Raw genomic sequence first — 18,710 nt, 5'->3', positions numbered from 1 at the left:
GGAGGTGGGAGGCAGCTCTCTGGGGACGGAGTCGTGTTTTACCACGGCTCACATGAGCGCTGCCTTGGAGGCGCGCCGAGCCCACCGGCTGACCTGCCGGGTCCCGTAACATTCATCACCGGGGGGGGGTGGGGGAGGGGGGAGTCTCTGCAGCCGCTTTCTCTCCGATGCTGTGCCGGAGAGAGAGAAACCTGCCTGAGCACGGGCAGTAGCCAGACAAAAGGTTCCCAGGCTGCTGTACGTTTTCCTCCTCCTCCTGCCTGCGCCTGAGCCCAGGAAAGCAGCCGCAAGGTGACTGGAAGGCAGCGCGGTGCGTGCAGCCAGGCTCCCGAGCTGTAAGTCCCAGCCCTTAGGTGGAGAAGCCCAGCAGCCGGCTTTCTTCCTGGACGTGCCTGGCTCTGGGACCTCCGGCAAACACGGCAGGCGTTATGCTCGCACAGCTGACGGGAGAGCGTGTTGGCCAGGGACTCTCGTGTCCAAGGACGTTCGGCTGCGGGCGGGTAGAAAGGAGCTCTGTGCAGTTTGCAGTTTGGTCTGAGGGTGCCCTGCTTGTCGGGCTGGGGCGTCCGCCCTGGGCAGGGGTCAGGCCCCGGAGGGGAGAGCGCCGTACAAGGGGTCGGAAACAAGCAGCCCGGATAAGTCACACCCGCCTGGATAAGACTCAGGGCTTTCACGCTTCAGGGCACTGACTGAGCCGACGTCGGGTCAGGAAGAAATTTGCCTTCTGCACCACGTGGCTTTTGCTTGTGGGGCAGGAAACGCATCTCCTTCCGAAGCATTTGGGAAAGGCAGTGCCAGGGCACGGGGGTGGGACCCCAGTAGCCTGTTCTTTATGGGGGCTGCGGAGCGCCGCCCCCAGACCAGGACCCGCTGCACCTGGCGCTGTACAAATGCAGAGATGGACCCTGCTCTGAATAGCTTCTACTGAGATGCTGAGCCCCGGGGCACACAGGGAAACAAGGGGAGGGTGGGCGGCGTGGGTCTCGGGCTTCTCGCAGGAAGGGGGAGCGCGAAGGGAGCAGCAGGGGAGTCTGGGAGTGGGAGTCGGCATGACGCCGGCGGGGATGGGGGGAATGGGCCATGGAGAGCGAAGGCAAGTGGTTCTGGGGAGAAAGGAGTGGGCGCAAAGGAAGCAAGGCTTGCAGCAGCTTTCTGGCCAGCTGAGAGGGGCGCGGTGGTGTTGCTCAAGGCCCCCGAGTAGGACGTTGCCCCACTGGCGACGCGGGAAGCAGAGCCCGGACCTTGCATCAGCTGGGAGCGTGGAGCGGGCAGGCTGGATCCCCGAGGCCAGGGACATCGCTTTCCCGGAGCCGGGTCCAAAAGTTCGACTTAACTGTCAATGGCGTTCTGGTCCCCGTGCGTTATCCCCTCAATGGAGAGAACCAGGTTGTATGTGCATCCACGGGCACGCCTGGCACGGGCATTGGAAGGCACCCGAGGATGCCGGTAGGATGCACCGCCCCTGGCAAGGGGTGTCCCATGGTGCCGGCTGGACGTGCCACTCGCTAGATCACTCCCTGCTGCCAGCGCCACCGCCCAGGGGGAAATCACGGTTTCTGTGCAAGCATCCTCCCCGCCCCCTCGGGCACGCGAGGATGCTGCTTTCAAGGGAGGAGCGAGACCAGCTGCAAACGATGAGCCATGTCCTCCTCTCCCCTCGATCGTCGCTGCCACGCGCTTGCGCCAGCCACCAATGGAAGAACCGGTGCCTAGTCGTCGGGCCCTAACGCAGCGTGCGCTGCCTGTGTCCGACGTGGAGGGAGCGGTTGTCCGGACCGACGCGGGCTGGGTTCCAGCGTATGGTGGCAGCGCTGGGATACGAGGACAGAGAGCGACGCCCTCCGAAGCTGTTGGGAGCCAGCTGATGCCTAGTGGGCAGATCTCTGAAGGAGCCACGGGCATCTCCCAGACCGTCGCGCAACACTGCCATGAACGAGGGAGCTGCCGGACCAGCCTCGTGCTGGAGAAAGCCTCTACCTGATGCCAACCGGTGGCTGCTGTCGCTCTTTGTTGCTGCGCTTGAGCGACAGGAAGAAAAACGCCCTAATTTTATACAGCCCGGGGTGTCTCGTGGCTCTAGAGACATCGTCTCTGCTCCAAAGTACTTCCCCTCCAAGCATGCAACAACCTAGAGAGAGGATGGGATGCAACGGGGACAGATTAGCAAGCATCCTCCTATGTGGCTTTGCTCGCGGCTTTGTTCCCACCCCTTGGAGAGGAGAGCCAGGGGTCGCAGGCCTTCCGGATGGGGTCTGCAAAGGAGGCAGGCAGCGGGCCTGGTGGCTGAGGGTGCTGGCATGGAGGCGCACGCAGAGGCTGGTTGTGTCACTTGGTGGGTGGCACCGGGGAGCTCGGGACCGATGGAGAAGCGAGGGTCTGGGCATGGTCGGAGCAGCATGGCGGCGGGTGAGGCTGGGGTTTGCCCTGAGATGCTCTGGATAGGAGTGAAGTCAAGCGAGTTGCACTGAGGACACCGGTGATGGGGGCCTGGATGGAGGAGGGAACGGACGGGGCTTGGAGGTGCTGTGCTGGGGGCTCCGGGCACATCCAGCCACCACCGCCATGGTGGGACCCAGTAGTGCCAAGCCTGCAAGGTGGTGGGATCACCAGCCAGGATGGAGGACGGGTCGGGGCAGGTTTGGGATAGGAGGAGCGCTGTTCTGGGCACTGGGAAGGGAGGCCTGAGCCTGCACGACAGATCGCTTCTGTGCTAGATCTGGGAGGGCAGCAAAGCTGCCCCAGCTGCTCTCCCAGGACTGGTCCTTTTCGGTCCTCAGCAGCGGTGCTGGGGGAGCATTGCCGCCTGCCTCTTTCCGCTGTCCCCGGCATCGCATACCTGCGGCTTCCCGATGCTTTAGTATAGGCACGGCCATCTCCCCGGTCTCGGCCCACCCGCGTCCGGCGAGGCCGTGCTCCCGGCAGCAATTCATTGCCCCGTGGGCGGGCGCGAGAGTTAGCCGTCGCCTGGGGCCTCCCGGTCTTCCCAGCTCCTGGCGGCGTTCCCTCCGAGCCAGAGATTCTCTAACGCCATCGACGCCAGGCTCGAGGCGCTTTTAAAAATAGCCTCCCACCGTCACAAGATGTTTCTGTCTAACGGCTTCATCCCTTTGTCTTCTTCCAACACAAATTACAGCTCTTACACGGCGAGAAGCACTTACCGCAGCTGAACATCAATCGCTCCGGGGAACAAAGCGCTTGAAGTTCTCCTAAGGTGAACGGCACAGCGCTCGCGCCCCTGCTGCCTTTCCGGCCTCCGCTGGCGCGAGGCCGAGACGCCCAGCCCGAGGTGGTCTGAGAGTGGTGTGGCTTGACCCTTAACGTCACGTGCACGGCTGGGGGGTCTGCCCTCGTTGCTAACGGGCTCGTGTGTGCCTATAAGCTGACCTGCTGCTGCTGTTTCTCCCTGCGTGGGGCTGGGGTGGAGACTCCCCTCCGGCCTCTTGCGGGTTGGGGAGAGCGGTCCTCGGCCGCAGCTCCGCGTGGTCTGTTGGCATCCTCCTAACCATGCCCTTCGCTTGCCTGGCACTTCTCACCTGTACGTCTCGAAGCGCTGCCCCAAAGAGGGTGAGGGACACTGCCCGCTTGCTGCTGCCGGGGAGGGAGCCCGGAAAGGAGGAGCATCTCGCAGGGCTGGGAGCGGCACGGAGGCGCGTTGCCTCCTGGCGCCCTGCTCTCGGCTCCAGGCGCGCGGGCGTGCAGCGGGGTCTCAGGTCGGTCCCTCGGGGCAAAGCCGGTTCGTGGGGGAGCAGGGGGGGCGCTGAGCATGGCTGGCGGCGGGGCGACGGGGTGCGGCGCCTGGTTCCCGGTGTGTGCGTGACAGAGCCCTGTCTGTCTGCTTTCAGGAATAAGTACTCGGCTGCAGGCAGCAACGCCGTCATGGGGAAGGACTATTACAAGATCCTGGGCATCCAGTCCGGGGCCAACGAGGACGAGATCAAGAAAGCCTATCGCAAAATGGCCCTGAAGTACCACCCCGACAAGAACAAGGACCCCAACGCGGAGGAGAAGTTCAAGGAGATCGCGGAGGCCTACGACGTGCTGAGTGACCCCAAGAAGCGGGCCGTCTACGATCAGTATGGGGAGGAAGGTAAGGGGCCGAGGGGCACCAAGCCCGGTTGGGAGGGGAGGCGCGGGGGTCGCGTGGCGTCCCACTTCAGTGGCTCTCCCAGCTCCCGAACGCTGTGGCGAGCAGGGAAACGATGTTCTGCCGCAGCCAGTAGCACTGCGCCCGAGGCGTGGGTGGCGTGTCCGGATTTATCCCCATGATTCATCCCTGCCTCCGAAACCAGGTTACTAGTCCAGAGCTGGGAAGAGCGAGCGTTGTCTTCCTACCCTCCTGGCCAACTGCGGTGGCTCTGGCTGCCCCGTGGAGGGCCCAAGCCACGTGTGGGCACATGACCCCATGTCCTGGGTGCCCTGCCTGCGTGGTCAGTGGTAGAGGTGCCCTGACCGGTGTGGTTCAGTTCACCCCGCTGCCACCACTTGCCCCCTGAGACCGGCGGCAGGAAGCCCCTTCGTGCCCCGGGACCAGCTCTTGCTTGTGGCCATCATTAACACGAGGGCTCTGGCGGCCTGCCCTCCCTGCCCCCCCGTCCCTTCCCCCTGCTTGTTCAGCGGTGCTGTTTATATTCCAATCCCCGCTGGTCTCTGCTCTGGTACGTCCTGACCTACATGTCCAGAAGCCTTTCCCAATTAAAGTAATAGGTTCTTGTTTTGAAACCAAGTCCCGGCTGTTGTCTCCCGGTTGGCAGGGGGCAAGGAGACATTCCACCGCACGCGGCCTTATTAGTCGAACGCGGAAGATTTCGCAACCCGATTTGCTGCAGAGCAAGAGAGCAGGGAATAGCAAGTGCGTTTATCAGCAAAATTGTTCAGCACTTGAAAAAGCCGCAGGCCTGGTACAAACAGCCGGTGTGGCTAGTGGGATGCAGACCCCTCGGGAGGTGCACCGGCTCCTCCGGGGCATTGCTGCAAAGGCGCAGGGGTCACCGATACCTCGGTGCCCTCCGGGGCAGGTGGGAAGCTCTCCGTGCTTCCCACAGGCTCGTATGGGGATTCTTGCTGCTCTTGGGTGGAGCTGCATCTTCTCCTTGGAGAGCCAAACGCAGCAGACACTTGCCAAAGTAGCTGATGAGCCTCTTTGAGATGGTGGCAGGGGAAGCGTTCCCATACGAGGCACCCGGGATGACGGCACCTGGGGACGCGGGCGCTGATGGAGCTACGCACGTCATCAAGGGCAGCTGAAGTTTGAGGTGGTGTGTGCGTACGCCCTCTGCACGTTGCACACGCATGTGGCTGAGCCCGTGAATTGCATCACTAGTGCAGTGGATGAGTTGAAGGGCAGCTCCCATCCAGACAAAGCCTTTGCGTGTGGCTGGCAGTGGTGAGGGTGGATTCGAAGGGAGAGTTGAGGAGAATGCAACCAATGCCCACTGGAGCATTGGTGTGAGACCGGGCAGCCTGCGTCTTTGCCATTCGGAGCCTCTCCCAGCCCGTCCTTCTCCACCGGTGCCCCTCCAAGAGTTTCGGTTGCTGTCCTGCAGGGGTTTGAACTGCCACAGGTGGGAAAGGAGCCCAGAACTGCTGCTCGGCCACAGGGGACAGCAGGCACCTGGAGACACCGCTGCCAACAGTAGCGGCACGGCTCTAGCGGAGGTGCCCTCGGGGCACAAGGACTCCAAGGTGCCACGCAAGGGCCTGGCAGAGCCGGATGTGGCTTGTCCTGGCGTTTGAGCCCCTTGCTGCCCAGGGCTGCTGAGAGCAGTCGGTACTAGCTCAGGGCCATCACAAGGAGGTTTAATACGTGCATCTCTCCGATAACGTGCCACAGCGTGGGCCGCAGTAGGACATGGACATCCATGGCTGGTAGCTGTTGTGGGTTAGGAGCTGTGCCCCAGGGAGTGGGCCAGGACACTGACCCCCAAGCTGCAGTGGTTGGCACCGGGCATGCGCAGTGCCCTACAGCGGGCTGGCATGCCCTATGGCGGGCTGGTGCTCGCGTGTCACTGCAGCTCTTGGGTCATGCTTGGCCCTGGCATTTGTCTGAAAGCTTCCGGGGCAAATTCTCTGGTCCTTGAGGCTAAATCTGCCCCTGTGGGCCCTGCTGTCAGGCAGAGGGAGGCAGCGAGATGCCAGGCTCAGCATCCACACCAAGGCCTCAGGCAAGCATCCATCAAGATGCAACCGAAAAGAGCAGCTGTCGGGTCTGTCCGATGAGCACCTCCGGCTGTTACCTGGTGTAGGGCTGGGAACGTGTCAGCTCTCCTGAACCAGCGCTCTGCTGTGTCTGGGGAGCTGGAAAGAGTCCCAAAGCCCATCCTGCTTTGAGCCTTTCTTGACCCCCTCGGTCAGCGATAGGCTGGCGAAGCGCGTGGCTACAGGAACGGAGCCCGGGAAGGCGTTTGCCTGCAGCCCTACATGTGCTGCAGGTTGCTTCGGGGATCCCTTGTATTACAGGCAAGATCTGAATGAAGGGTGCAGTCAAGGAGGGGAGAGTGAACCCTTGAGAAGCCTTTGCTTTAAGGAAGTCAGGTAGTTACCGGAAGAAAGAAATACGCAGTTTCTGTGACATTTTCCAGCCTCACAAAGTAAGATCCAGGCGAGCGGGTTCTCCCCCACGCTGGGACTTTGCTGGGAGTTGGGGATTTTACATCCTCTTCCTTGCATGCCTTCGACTGACCTCCCAGAGCAGATCTGTCCCTCGCAGTCCCGAACCCCGACTGTTTGCACAGTGCTCGGGCCCAGGGCCGTTCTCCCTCCCCCGTGCCTCTGCCTTTGTGCAGGTGGCCAGCACGTGGGTGCTGACCACCACGCCACCCGGTGAGAAAGTCCCAAATAAGCAGTTGCTAGGGGAGTTAAGAGCTTTCCCTAACTCTCTCGACACGCCTCTGTCAAACCCGGCCGTCCGCGCGCTTGGGGCACCCATTAGATCACAGCTGAACCGGGCTGGAGAGAGGTAACGTATTGTTGACATCTGCAATATAGTCAGGGTGGCATTAGGGACCGCTCATATATGTAATTTGTGGGGCTAATTGAGTCTGAAAGTGCAAGCAACTGCCTAGTCCGTATGGTCACCGGGTTCCCTAATCGGTACCCAGCTGCGGCATTTAGCCAGTTAACGGGCTGAATTGCTCCGTGCGATGGCTGGGGCAGGTAGGCTCAGGAGTCTGGTGTCCGTCTCTAAAACGGATTCCCCCCCGCGCTCCCAGCCAGAAACCCATGGCCCTTTCTCTTGTTTTCTTTCTCCCGGTGCAAACGCTGTTGTCTGGACCCCATTGCCTCATGGGGTGTCTTGAGATCCTTTTATGGGTGTCTCAACTGCGTGCAAATACCTTTACACATTTCACAGGATAAACCCAGAGATTTCCAACAAGAATCCAGTGGGTCGCAACCATCCTGCCCTGTCGCGGGCTGCCTGAATTGTTTGCAATGGAAGAATTGCTCCAGGAGTTTTCTGTAGTCCAAACATGAGTGCTGGCATTTTCTGAGGGGGGCTCAGTGTCTAAGGAGCCTGTGAAATGCCTAGTCTAGAGGGGACGTGCCTTCCTGCTTAGCTGGGTTAACATCTTCTCTCTCTCTTCCAGGTCTCAAGACTGGTGGCGGTTCCTCCGGCAGCTCAGGGAACACTTTCCACTACACCTTCCACGGGGACCCCCACGCCACCTTCGCCTCCTTCTTCGGCGGCTCCAACCCCTTCGACATCTTCTTCGCCAGCAGTCGTTCGCGGATGTTCAATGGCTTCGAGCAGGAGGACATGGACATCGACGATGACGACGACCCGTTCAGCGCCTTCGGCCGCTTCGGCTTCAACGGCCTCAGCGGTGTCCACCGGCGGCACCCGGAGCCGCTGCACACGCGCCGGAAGGTGCAGGACCCACCCGTCATCCACGAGCTCAAGGTGTCCCTGGAGGAGATCTACCACGGCTCTACCAAGCGGATGAAGATCACGCGGCGGCGGCTGAACCCCGACGGGCGCACCATGCGGACTGAGGACAAAATCCTGAACATTGTCATCAAGCGAGGGTGGAAGGAAGGGACCAAAATCACCTTCCCCAAGGAGGGCGACGCCACGCCAGACAACATCCCGGCCGACATTGTCTTCATCCTCAAGGACAAGCCGCACTCGCACTTCAAGCGGGATGGCACGAACGTGGTCTACACAGCGGCCATCAGCCTCAAAGAGGTGGGTGCGTGGGCCGGGCAGAGGAGGGTGGTGTCGGGCAGGGGGAAAGCGAAGAGGAGGGGTGGACAGACCGAGGCCCCATCTCCGGCTGGGGGAAGGGGGGGGTTTCCTACCTTGAAAGAAGGGGTCAGCCTCCCCTGCTCTGAACATGCCTCAGTGTGACCCTGCCTCTCCCTTGCTCTCCCAGCCCAGTGAGCCCAAACCACTCGGGTGCACTGGAGAGCAGCGCGTGGGTAGACTGTATGGCCTGGAACAGCCCTCCATTTGAGGAGGGCCTGAGCATAGTGCTGAGGCAGGGTCTGCATGCCATGCTGAATTGTCTGTGTCCAGTCACTGTGGAGGAGGTTGTGGGTAGAGCCGGGAGGGAAGCTATACGGGCACGGCCAGGTGAACCAGCCTCGACCTCCGGCACGCGGTGTTTAATGACTGGAGAGATCCTGGCTGAGTGTGATGGTTGCAGCCCATTTTGGGGGGTTTCATTTTGCCTGGAAACCCCCAGCTTGACATCGTTGCATGTCAGCACTCTACGCTAAGGGCTCCGGCTGACGGGCGTGAGGGCTTGGAGGTTCCCAGGTGGGGCTGTCTGTCGCGCAGCACCTTCTCCTGGAGCCAGGCACCGTCGTTCTGCCTTCGGGTCCAACCCAGAGGCATCGGGGCTTGCACCAGGCCAGCCCAGTGTCTGATCTTGCTTCGATGGGACTCAGAGCATCAAAGCAGCCAGCGGTGCAGAGGCAGGAGTGGGGAGAGAGAGGCCTGTGAGCCAGCGCGATGCAGGTGGGATACTGCTGCTGCTGTTGAACTACCTCTTAATGAGCTCCAGCTGGCAGCTGCATCTCTCCTTCCACGGCTGGCAGCTGTAACTTGCCGTCCATCTCCACTGGGAGCGGCTGTCCGTCTCCCTAACGAGCAGGATCTGTAGCGGCAGAGGTAGTTCGTTGATCCTCAAATGCATTTCATCCAAATAAGCTCCCAACGGGTCAGGTCTTGGGGGGCAGAGGCACGAACCCCCTGGAGGGTGCCCCGATAGCAGGGTTCCTTCGAAGGACTTGCCTTTCCCTGGGAGCTGGAGCCGCGTGGAAGGTGGTGTCCCGTGGCTTTGCTTGGGGGGGGACAAGCTCCTCTGCAGGCCAGTCCTCCGCGCCGCATGTCTTCTGTGCAAACCAGAGGCTTATGCGTGCGGCGCTTGGCTCTGTCTGACGTTGCCGATCTCTCCGGGGAGGTGCAGGATTTGCGGAGCAAAGCTCATCTAGCTCGTGCACATCTTCTACGTGTTGGTCACACGGACCTGTGAGCCCCAGACCCACGTGAGCTGTGCAGGTGCCTCTTCCAGGCTCCTCCTCGCTGGGATCTCTCTGGTCGCCGTCCCAGCTGCCTGCCATGGCCCTTAAGGCAGGAGGTGGTTGGGGGCTCCCGATCCAACCTGTACGCGCTCGGCAGGACACTGCAGCTGGCTGCCCTGGGGGGCTGAAGAGTTTTCTTCCCAAACAGAGACTGGACAAGCTGCCTGGGGTGGCCGAGATGCAGCCTCCCCTGCCCGGGGCTGGGCCTGGACCACCCTCCAGGGTCCCCGTGGGCTGCAGGATGCTGCTGGGTTGTGCAGGCGTGCCGCAGCCCTCCGAAGCTGAAGGCTTTGCCCTCGCGTGACTTCGTTCCTGCCTCAACCACGTCACCTCACCTCACCTCGCCTCATCCAAAAAAAAGCCGTGCCCGGCGGGGCTCTCCGAACACGGCTCCGCCACGGAGCTGTTGCCATGGCTACTTGTGGGAACGCAGCAGCGTGCTTGTGAATGAAAGCCCGTGTTTCAAAGGCGTTGGAGCGCCTTGAACCGTGGCGGCCTGACCTGGCCCAGCAAGAGCAGGGACTGCAGGGGCCAGACCTTGCCGTGGCTCCTGGGGGAAGCCCCCATCCTCCCCTGGTAGGCACAGGACTGATTTCAGACCCTGCCCTTGAGCTGGGCAGGGGCGGAAGCACCTTTTTGGGGCTTATACCTCTCCGTTGACATGCCTCGAGGGCCCCGGCACGCTGACATGGGACGTGGACCTCCCAGGGCTGGTAGCTGTTGTGGGATAGGAGCTGTGCCCCAGGGAGGCTGCGTCCCTTACCTTGGGGCACTGCCGGGCCGGGTGACCCAGAGGCTCTGGTCCAGCGCAGACTTTGCCCCGTGTCTGGGGGCAAGGGTGGCAAGTGGACACGGCTCCTCTCCTCCCTGACTTTCCCAGTGCTCAGATACTGGTTCTCTCTCCCTGCCCCGCTGGGCAAGACTGGGGGCAGTGGTTAAGCTGGAGAGCCCGAGCAAAGGGTGCTCCTGTCTTGGCAGCCCAGGGACCGTCAATGGCCCCGTGCTGATGCACATCCCTGCGGGGAGCGGGACGGCCCCGGGAGCAGCTGTTGCGCTGCCAGGAGGGCCGTGGGAGGCACAGCCAGGAGGGTTTCCCCAGAGAGATGTGGGCTGCAGGAAACTGCCCGCTCTCCAAATCTTGCGAGCGGCTCCGTGGGAGGCAGCGAGAAGCGGCGACGGCGCGGTTCTGGCACCGTCCCCGGGGACCCGGGTTCGCCAGGGCAGCACTGCCTTCCCGATCGGATAGCTGCATCCCAGCAGGAGGGAGGCATGGGAGGGTCACCTGAGCCGGGCAGCAAAGTTATTTTGGTAGCCGGCATCGTGAGTTTCTCCTCTGGCTTCATTGGCAAGAAGGGGCTGGGGGGAGGGCAAGGACCTGTGCTAATTGCAGAGCACCCAGGGTTATAAAAGAGATGCTGTTAATGAGCTGGTCTCTTCGCTGGTCCCTCTGCCCCCCACCCCCAGTGCAACTGGGTGTATGGGTTTATGCCCAAATCCCCAGTCTGGGGTACCTGCCGTACACAGCACCCAGGGACACCATGTTTCGGGTGTCCCAGCAGGCTCATCCTTGGCCTGTCACAGTCCCAAAAAATCTAAATTTGCAGCCGAACCCCCTCAAAATCCCTGACGCGGTTCATCGTGCGCCTGGCAGGTGGCACCAGGATCTATCCTGGTGCACAGCCTCTCCGGGTAGGGATGAAGAGGATCGGGAAGGTGCTCTGGGTGTTTTGTGGGGTCGTTGGACTTGAAACGGATCTGCAGGCTCTGGAGCAAAACCAGTGTCCCGACTCCTCTCTCTCGGCTTCGCTTTGCCATTACAGGGACGCAGTCACCTTGAAACCGCACGGCACGGGGATGGCTGCAGGTGCTTGGCGCTGTCCTCAGGTGCCCTTGCTTCACGCGGCTTCCCAACAGGTTTTTTTTGCAATGGTTTTCTGACCTAGATTACTACCCAGCAGCTCGGTAGTACAGAGAGGTATCCTCTAACAAAGCCACAAAGCTTGCTAACTGCTGGCGAAGCCGGAGATGGTGCTTTTCACCCCATCGTGCTGTGGCGAGGGGCACGGCGTGCACGTGCAAGGCGCTGTACAGACACGATGAATAGAGGACCTGCACCCCGGGGAGCTTAACATCTACCTACTCCTCTCCCTCCGCTTCCTGCCGTCGGTGTTCACCCTGCGTGTCCCTTGTAGCCAAGGCCGGCTCCCGGTTTCTGGCAGGCTGCGTTTTTTTTTAATCGGAGCCGGTGTCTTGCAGAAGGGCTGTGGCAGGAGAAATCAGTGCAGGCTTCTCCTGCTGCTCCGTCTGGAGCGGAGGCGGCCTGGTTTTCTGAGGACGCGGAGCGCCCTCACCCCTTACCAGAGCTAACGAGGGCTCCAGGGATTTTGCAAACCCAGGCAAGGAGGCGGCAAGACATGAAGGGGCCTAATTGGCAGGAAGAGGGTCCCTGAGCCAGCTCTGGCTTGTCCCGGAGAGGAGGAGGAGAAGGGCGTCAGGGCTGAGCCCCAAGCCAATGCTGCGGGGGAAGAGTGCAAAGACCGGCTAGGGACCATCACGCTTGTCCCTACCCATTTCCTTCCCCCCACTAAAGAAAGCTGGAGCGATCCAGCCCCTGGCAGCACAGCGCCCTCCTCGGAGGGGATGCGATGGGCACTTCGCCCGGGCCCCAGGGGCAGCTGCGTTCCCCTCCACTTAGGATGGGCAGTGTCTAGTCTGAGGGTGCACAGGAAAGGGGGGAAGTGGCGGCTTCCCTGCGCTCTTTATTGCCCCGTTGGCTCCGAGGTCGGAGCTCAGGAGATGCTGCCTTGCCTGCTTTGGAAACAGCCGATCCCGTCTTCCCTCCCCTGGCTCCACAGGGCAGGAGCTGGCCCTCCCTGCCCCGCTCCAGCGAATTCTGCTTTTCCAGAAACCTCGCTCTGCATCGCCAGTGACGGCCTCCCCTGCCGGGAGCCGCGTCTCAGCCCACGTGCGCGGGAGCTGCCGGAGTCATTTAAGGACGTCCGGAGCTGCGTGCCGCATTGCCGGCTCACGTGGAGGCGAGCCCTGCAGCTCCGCGTGGGGGGCTAGCACCGCGGTTTGGCCCCTGCCTGGGGGATTATAGCTGCACGCCGGGGGAGAGGAGGGGTGCACTTCTGGGGGCTTTGCTGGAGAGCCATTTGCTCCTCCATCACAGTGCCCGTCTGGCAGCGAGGCTGCACAGCCCCCGGGTGCATCGGGGTCCCCATTCGAGCCCAACAAGTCTCTGAGGACGGGGGGGAGCCAGTGGCCCCGGTTCCCACGCTTCAGGCATGCAGGGCAGCTGTGGAAGGAAGGGCCCCTGCATCCCAAACCTGGGGCCGGGGGTCACTGCTCCCACCTGCTTATGCACGATGCAGGCGGGTGCCCTCTCGGGGCATGAAGGCCGTGCCCCTGCAGCCCCGAGGAGACCCGGCTGCAGCGAGGTGTCTCCTTGTAGCTCCCCCAGCCCTGGGACACGGGGCCGGGGCAATGGGAGCATGCCCCAGAGTAAGGGGGCAAGGAGGGAGAGGCAGCGTGGGGCTCAGATTCCCATCTGCTGGGATCGTTTCATGTGCTACATCCTGTCAGTGCCAGCTGCTGACCTGGACGGGAGAGGCCGGGAGGGCTGAGCTCTGCAGCCGAAATCTCCACCCAAACAGCCCTAAATCGCAAGCGAGAACAGCGAGGCTGGCAGAGGGGCGCGGGGCCCGTCAGCCAGACAGCTACGGGTCGGTCAGCAAAAATAGCCGGGAGGCAGCGGTGTGCGGATGTAACCCTACCCCGCGGCCTGGGCCAGGCGTCCCGCTGCGGGCGGGCGGGCGAGAACCTTCCAGAGCTCGCGCTCCCGTGGTGCGCCCCGTGCGGGGCCGGCCTCGGCTTGCGTAAGCTTCTGCGGGCTCACGGCCATCGGTCCGGGTCCCCACGCTGCAGATGCACCGGGTAGCGCCGGGCTCTGCCAAGGGCAACAGCTGACGAGCAGCAGAAATACACGCTGCAGCCAGGGGCCAGGCAGCACGGCCGCAAGCTAAATTTAGTCCTCTCTGTTGCTGTTTGCTTCTCGCCAGCCCCCAGGCGCTTGGGGAAGGCCAGAGGTCACTCTGCTGTCTCCAAAGGCGCTGGCGCCTCTGCAGCGTGGCCCTGCATCTGCACGTGGCGCATGCGATGTCCAGGTGCCCCACACTTGCTAGGGGTGGGCGCGGGGTCCGGCATCCTCTGCTCCAGGGGGTCTCGGTCTTTGGGCCCTGGGTAGCTGTGCAGCAGGGTTGATTGTGGAGCTTTAGGAGCAGGTCAGACAAGGACGTGTCCAGGAGGGTTTGAATGGGGTTGATTTTTTTTTTTTTTTAAATTTACTTTTCCCCACACCAGAGCATGGGGCTGGACTCGATGAGATCCCCAGAGGACCCTCCAGCATGGCCAGCTCTGCCCTGCTGTGTCTGTCCCAGCCTGCAGCAGCCCTGGGCTGGGGTCGTGTCTATCTGTGCAGTTCTCATGCACACGGGGCCCTTAGTTCTGCTCCCACGGCACTGAGCTCCTCCATCACCTTCCCCATTGCTCTCTGCCCCATGGCTGGAGATGCTCTAGGTACTGGCCAACTCGGCCATGCTTCCTGATGCCATGCATTGACTAGCGCTCTCGCATCCCGCCTTACCGGCGGAAGTGCTAGGTGCTGCAGCTCGCACCCTGTAGAGACATGCAGGCTACCAAGCCGGAGGCACACCCCTGGCATGTTCAGATGCACATGGGGGCTGCACAGCTCCCTGCCACATCTGCATGGGGCTGTAGAGAAACCTGCCCTGCTCCTGATGGGCTGGTGAGGGAGGAGAGCAGGTCCCCAACCCCTGCACCCACCCAGGCACCCTTGGGCCAGGTCTACAAACCCCTGCAGTGTTGTAGACAGGAAACGAGCTTCCCAGCTGGGGCACTGCTGGGTCTGCTGCGGGGGGAGGAGGAGCGATGGGCTCTGGGACCTGCAGCCACGCTCACCGCTGTGTCCTTGCTCTTCCAGGCGCTGTGCGGCTGCACAGTGAACATCCCCACGCTCGACGGGAGGGTCATCCCGCTGCCCTGCAATGACATCATCAAGCCCAGCACGGTGAAGAGACTGCGAGGGGAAGGGCTGCCCTTCCCCAAAGCCCCCACCCAGCGGGGAGACTTGATTGTGGAGTTCAAAATCCGCTTCCCGGATAGGATAGCGCCGCAGACGAGACAGATCCTCAAACAGCACCTCCCGTGCTCCTAGAGACGCGGGGCGCCGGGACCCGGCAGCAATACGTCTTGCCCGTGCCGCGGCTTCCGCGGAGCACAAGTGCCTGAGCGCACTTGCACATGCAAAAACCCCCTTTCCTGTCCCAGGTCCTGCCCCCTTCGCCTGCCCTCTGTCGTCTGCACCGGCCGTGCGGGGCGCGGGGGCCCGGGCTCCTGGCCACCTCTTGCCGGTTCTCAGCTGCAATTGTTTCTCTAGGGGTCTAGCTTTGCCGCCGCGCCCAGGGAGGTTCCTCATGCCGTGGTTTTGATCTCGCACACTTCGACGTTGCCGTTCTGGCCGGGGATCAGCTTGCCTCGCGCGGGCGGCTTCATGCACTGTAAATAGGACTCCGCCGGCCGCTGCCTGCCTTGTGTCTCTGCTGCCAAGCTCGCTGCGGCTGGGTCCCCGCCGGGACCAAGAGACGAGGAGTCCCACAGGCGTGTGGGGCAGAGACGCTGCATCCGTGCCCCCTAGCTGCTGTCTGATGTGGGCCCGCAGCATCTCTTGTTTGCTGCGGTCCTTTCTGCTGTGCCGAGATCACCGGGGGGGTGGACTGTGCCGTACGAAAACGCAGCACTTCCAAGTGGTCGGTCATGGCCGTCCCCCCCTGCACCCTTCTCACTGCCGTCGCGGCTCAGCGTCCACTTTGGAGCGTGTTAGACCGGCATCCCAGGCTGCGGGGTGCTGAGGTGCATGCATGAAGGGAACAGAAGGGGTGGTGTAGCGGTCCGTGGGGGTGAGCTCTCGTGGCTCGGTGTGTTGAGTTTGCATTGCTGCTTTTCTGTATAGACTCGCAGAGGGTTTTCTCTGCCCGCTGTGGCTTTCCTCGAGTGGCTTATTCCTGACTCCTGCAGGGATCAGTTCAGCCATAGGGATGTCGTGTCTGCTGGAGCATGAGCTGCGTGGAGTACGAGGGTGGGTGGTGAAAGCAGAGCCGTGGGGTCTGCTGGCATGGGAGGTGGAGTAGCCAGAGGGGTGTGCATGTGTGTGTCCTTTCTACAGAAGGGGCAAGTCGAGGCTGTCGTTCTGGGATGGGAGGAGCAGTGCCAGGCAAGCTGCCCGAGCAGGTTGGGTTTTAAATGCCATATTTTTTTAAACTTTGGATTTCCGCTGGGAGAATTTTTATATTCCTCCCCCTCCTGGCGTCTCCTTCGCACAATGACCCCGCTTGGGCACAGTTTGGAAGCTGATCTTCCGAAGAGGCTTGGGGAAGAGGCAGGGCGAAGACGTTGCCAAAATCGTGCCCCCTTGGTCTGCAGCGAGGGTCTCCTTCATGATCCTGCCGGGCTGGCGCTGAGTTCGCTTCCTGGCTAAACAGCTCCAGGCGCCTGCGTGCGTCTCGGGGATCGGGGCAGCGCGGCATGCGGTGCAGCGGTGTACAGATAGATGTACAATTATCATGTGTACAGAAGCCTGCAGCCACCCCGTGGAGAAGCAATGATGATCTCAGGAGCTCAAAGGCGCAGGTGAGGGGCGTGGGGTCGAGCGGCTGTGTCTTTCTTGGGTTCGTTGAGACCTTGAATGTTTTATAGTGGGGTTTTTTGTATTTCTTTCCTTTTATTTTATTTTATTTTATTTTTTTTGTAATGTCAGTATTGAGAAATAAAGTATTTTAAAAAAAAAATAGCCTGTCTGGGTCTCCCTCGTGCTGGAGCGAGGCCCAGCCAGGGTCTGTGCTCTATCCCCTTCCTCGGGGACAGGCCTCAACGGAGAGCTCTCATCGAGAAGTGGGGCTGGAAGGGGCCTGCAGAGTCGCGTCTAGCAGGACCAGCCCTGTCCAAACCAGCTCAGATGCATCCATCGTCTAAACTACGTAAAACTACCCTCAACCTGGACGTGATGCAGACCTCGCGCCCAAACCTGCCCCAGGGAAAGCAGGTCCTGTTTCCGTAAAATGTCAGTCTAGGCTCAGGAGGTCTCTCTGCACGTTGTGCCCCATGCACCCTGCCCCTGCGCAGGGTCTTTGGCAAGGAATGGCATCTGCTTATGCAAATTGACCATTGCTCCTTGTCCTGTCATCTGCCCCCACTGAGAACAGCCCAGCTCCATCCATGTTGCAGCCCCCCTGCAGGGAGGTGAAGGCAGACATTCAAGCCCCCTCAGTCTTCTCTTCTGCAGGCTCAATAAACCCATTTCCCTCAGCCTCTTGGAAGAGCTGGGGCACAGGACTGGTGGGGAGAGGCTGAGGGAACTGGGCTGATAAGAGTCTGGGCTTCTGCTTGAAATCTCCGGGTTAATCATGTAGAGCGTGTCTGTACACCTCGCGGCGCTAACACTGCGGCACCCTTGGAAGGCTCTCAAGGGCTCCTCGGTCAAGAATCGCTGTGCTAGCTCCTTACCCGCACCCTGTGACCGCCAGGGTCGGTGCCCGTTGGGGCCCCTCGGCTCCAGCCCTTCCCATGGAGCAAAGACACCATAACCAGTGCCCGGGGCAGGCACGTAGCACCAGCCTGGGCAGGCCACGTGGTGGGTGGACGTCAGCCGTGTGCCAAATGGGATGGGGCTGGAGCATGCACGGGGCATGGAGTTACCCGGAGCTGTCACGAGACCCTTCCCCGGCCAGGGGAAAGGCCGTGATTTCCATGCACAGCAAGCAGGCCCTGGCACCAGAGACAGGGAGCACCGGGCTCTGCATGCAGGGAGCTGAGCACACCTCTGAATGCCTGCAGTTTGCCCATGGCCAGGAGGTGCTGGGAAGAGACACAGGAGCCTAGGCTCCTTGCTGCCCTCCACACTGAGCCTGTGCACGGGCTGCTGTGCTGGGACGCACAGCTGACGCGGCCCAGGATGTGACCGGGGTGGTGATGGGAGCGGGCAGCTCTCCCTGCGCCCCCAGAAACCTGGCCTGGAGACGTGGGGCTGGATGCTGCACCAGGGGCCCTGCTCCCATGCAGTCAGAGCCCAGCCGTCAGGCAGCAGGCGAGTCAGGGATGAAGCTGGCTTAGGGGGTGGATGGGGGTGAACACCTGCTGCCTGGCTCTCCTCCACGGCCGTGTCTCCTGGCCCCCGCCCCGCTCTGCCCGGGTAGGAGGGGGAGGCTCTTCCGCGCCTGGTCTGGGTCTGGGCTGGCAGGGACTGTGCCCTGCTGGGGAGAGCCTCGGGCAGGGGTCTTCTGGCCCAGACGGGGCAGGAGTCTGGCAATCGGGCTGCTGAGAACCAGACCGAGCCTGGGCGAGGGGGTCAGCTCTGGCCAGGCCCAGGGTTGGGGGCTGAGATGTCCCTCCCTGCTCCGTCCCGTGTGACGCTGCTGCTGCCCCAGGGCTCCACGCCCAGATGTGCAGCTTCATCCCCACAGCTGGCACATGCCTCGCACCTGCCCACAGGGCTCTGGCAGCCAGTGCATGGGGTAGGGGAGGGGGCATTCACCCTGATCACAGACCCTGTGCCACCTAGCACATGAGGGCACGCATGCACTTACATCCAGTGTCTGGACACAAGTGACATGGGCCAGGCCTGCCCACAGTCCCAGCACCCAGCCACGCCGAGGAGGTGTGCCCAAGCTGACTGCCCAGACACATGTGTACATCCATGAGTATACACACGCACACGTGCTACACCTGCACATCCACATACTCAGTGTGGCCAACTCACATTTTTTGGCATTGTTCTTAAAAGCTACACTTCAGGAATGTGAAAAACGTAGCTCTGTCTTTTATTTATACACACACACACACGCATGTGCACACATACATGCATGTACATACACACACAGGCACACGCATGGAAATATGCACATGCACACACATGCATGCACCCACATGCATGCACGCCCACACACTCGGTGTCCCCCACCCACCAGGGCTGCTGACAGGCAGGGACTCCCCACCCCCAGGCTGTTCCCAAGCCTCTGTGCCCTTCAGCCCCCCCATCCAGTGGCCCCACTGCCTGGCCCTGCTTTTCCCCTGGGGCTCCACTGCCCCCTGGTGGGCACTGGAGGGAGCGTCTC

The 18,710-nt window shown here is 61.8% G+C and overlaps 1 protein-coding gene across 5 annotated transcripts in view; it reads left to right on the top strand.

Moving 5' to 3' along the window:
* Positions 1–16,269, top strand: part of DNAJB5 (DnaJ heat shock protein family (Hsp40) member B5) — a 23,360-nt gene extending 7,091 nt beyond the window's left edge. For 2 of the 5 annotated variants that reach the window (XM_019518048.1, XM_019518047.1), the window contains exons 2-4: positions 3,843–4,087; positions 7,584–8,182; positions 14,525–16,269. In XM_019518048.1, the coding sequence (XP_019373593.1) occupies positions 3,843–4,087; positions 7,584–8,182; positions 14,525–14,758 (1,078 nt within the window). In that variant the 3' untranslated portion in view covers positions 14,759–16,269. Of the gene's footprint in view, positions 1–2,929; positions 3,287–3,842; positions 4,088–7,583; positions 8,183–14,524 lie in introns of those variants that run through there. The other 3 variants (XM_019518051.1, XM_019518050.1, XM_019518049.1) reach the window with 3 other exon arrangements.
* Positions 16,270–18,710: the final 2,441 nt, after the last annotated feature.

The sequence above is a fragment of the Gavialis gangeticus genome, unplaced genomic scaffold (assembly GCF_001723915.1).
Source record: "Gavialis gangeticus isolate Ggan-Ray unplaced genomic scaffold, GavGan_comp1, whole genome shotgun sequence".
Taxonomy (NCBI): domain Eukaryota; kingdom Metazoa; phylum Chordata; order Crocodylia; family Gavialidae; genus Gavialis; species Gavialis gangeticus.
This window is presented reverse-complemented; position numbering and strand designations above follow the sequence as displayed.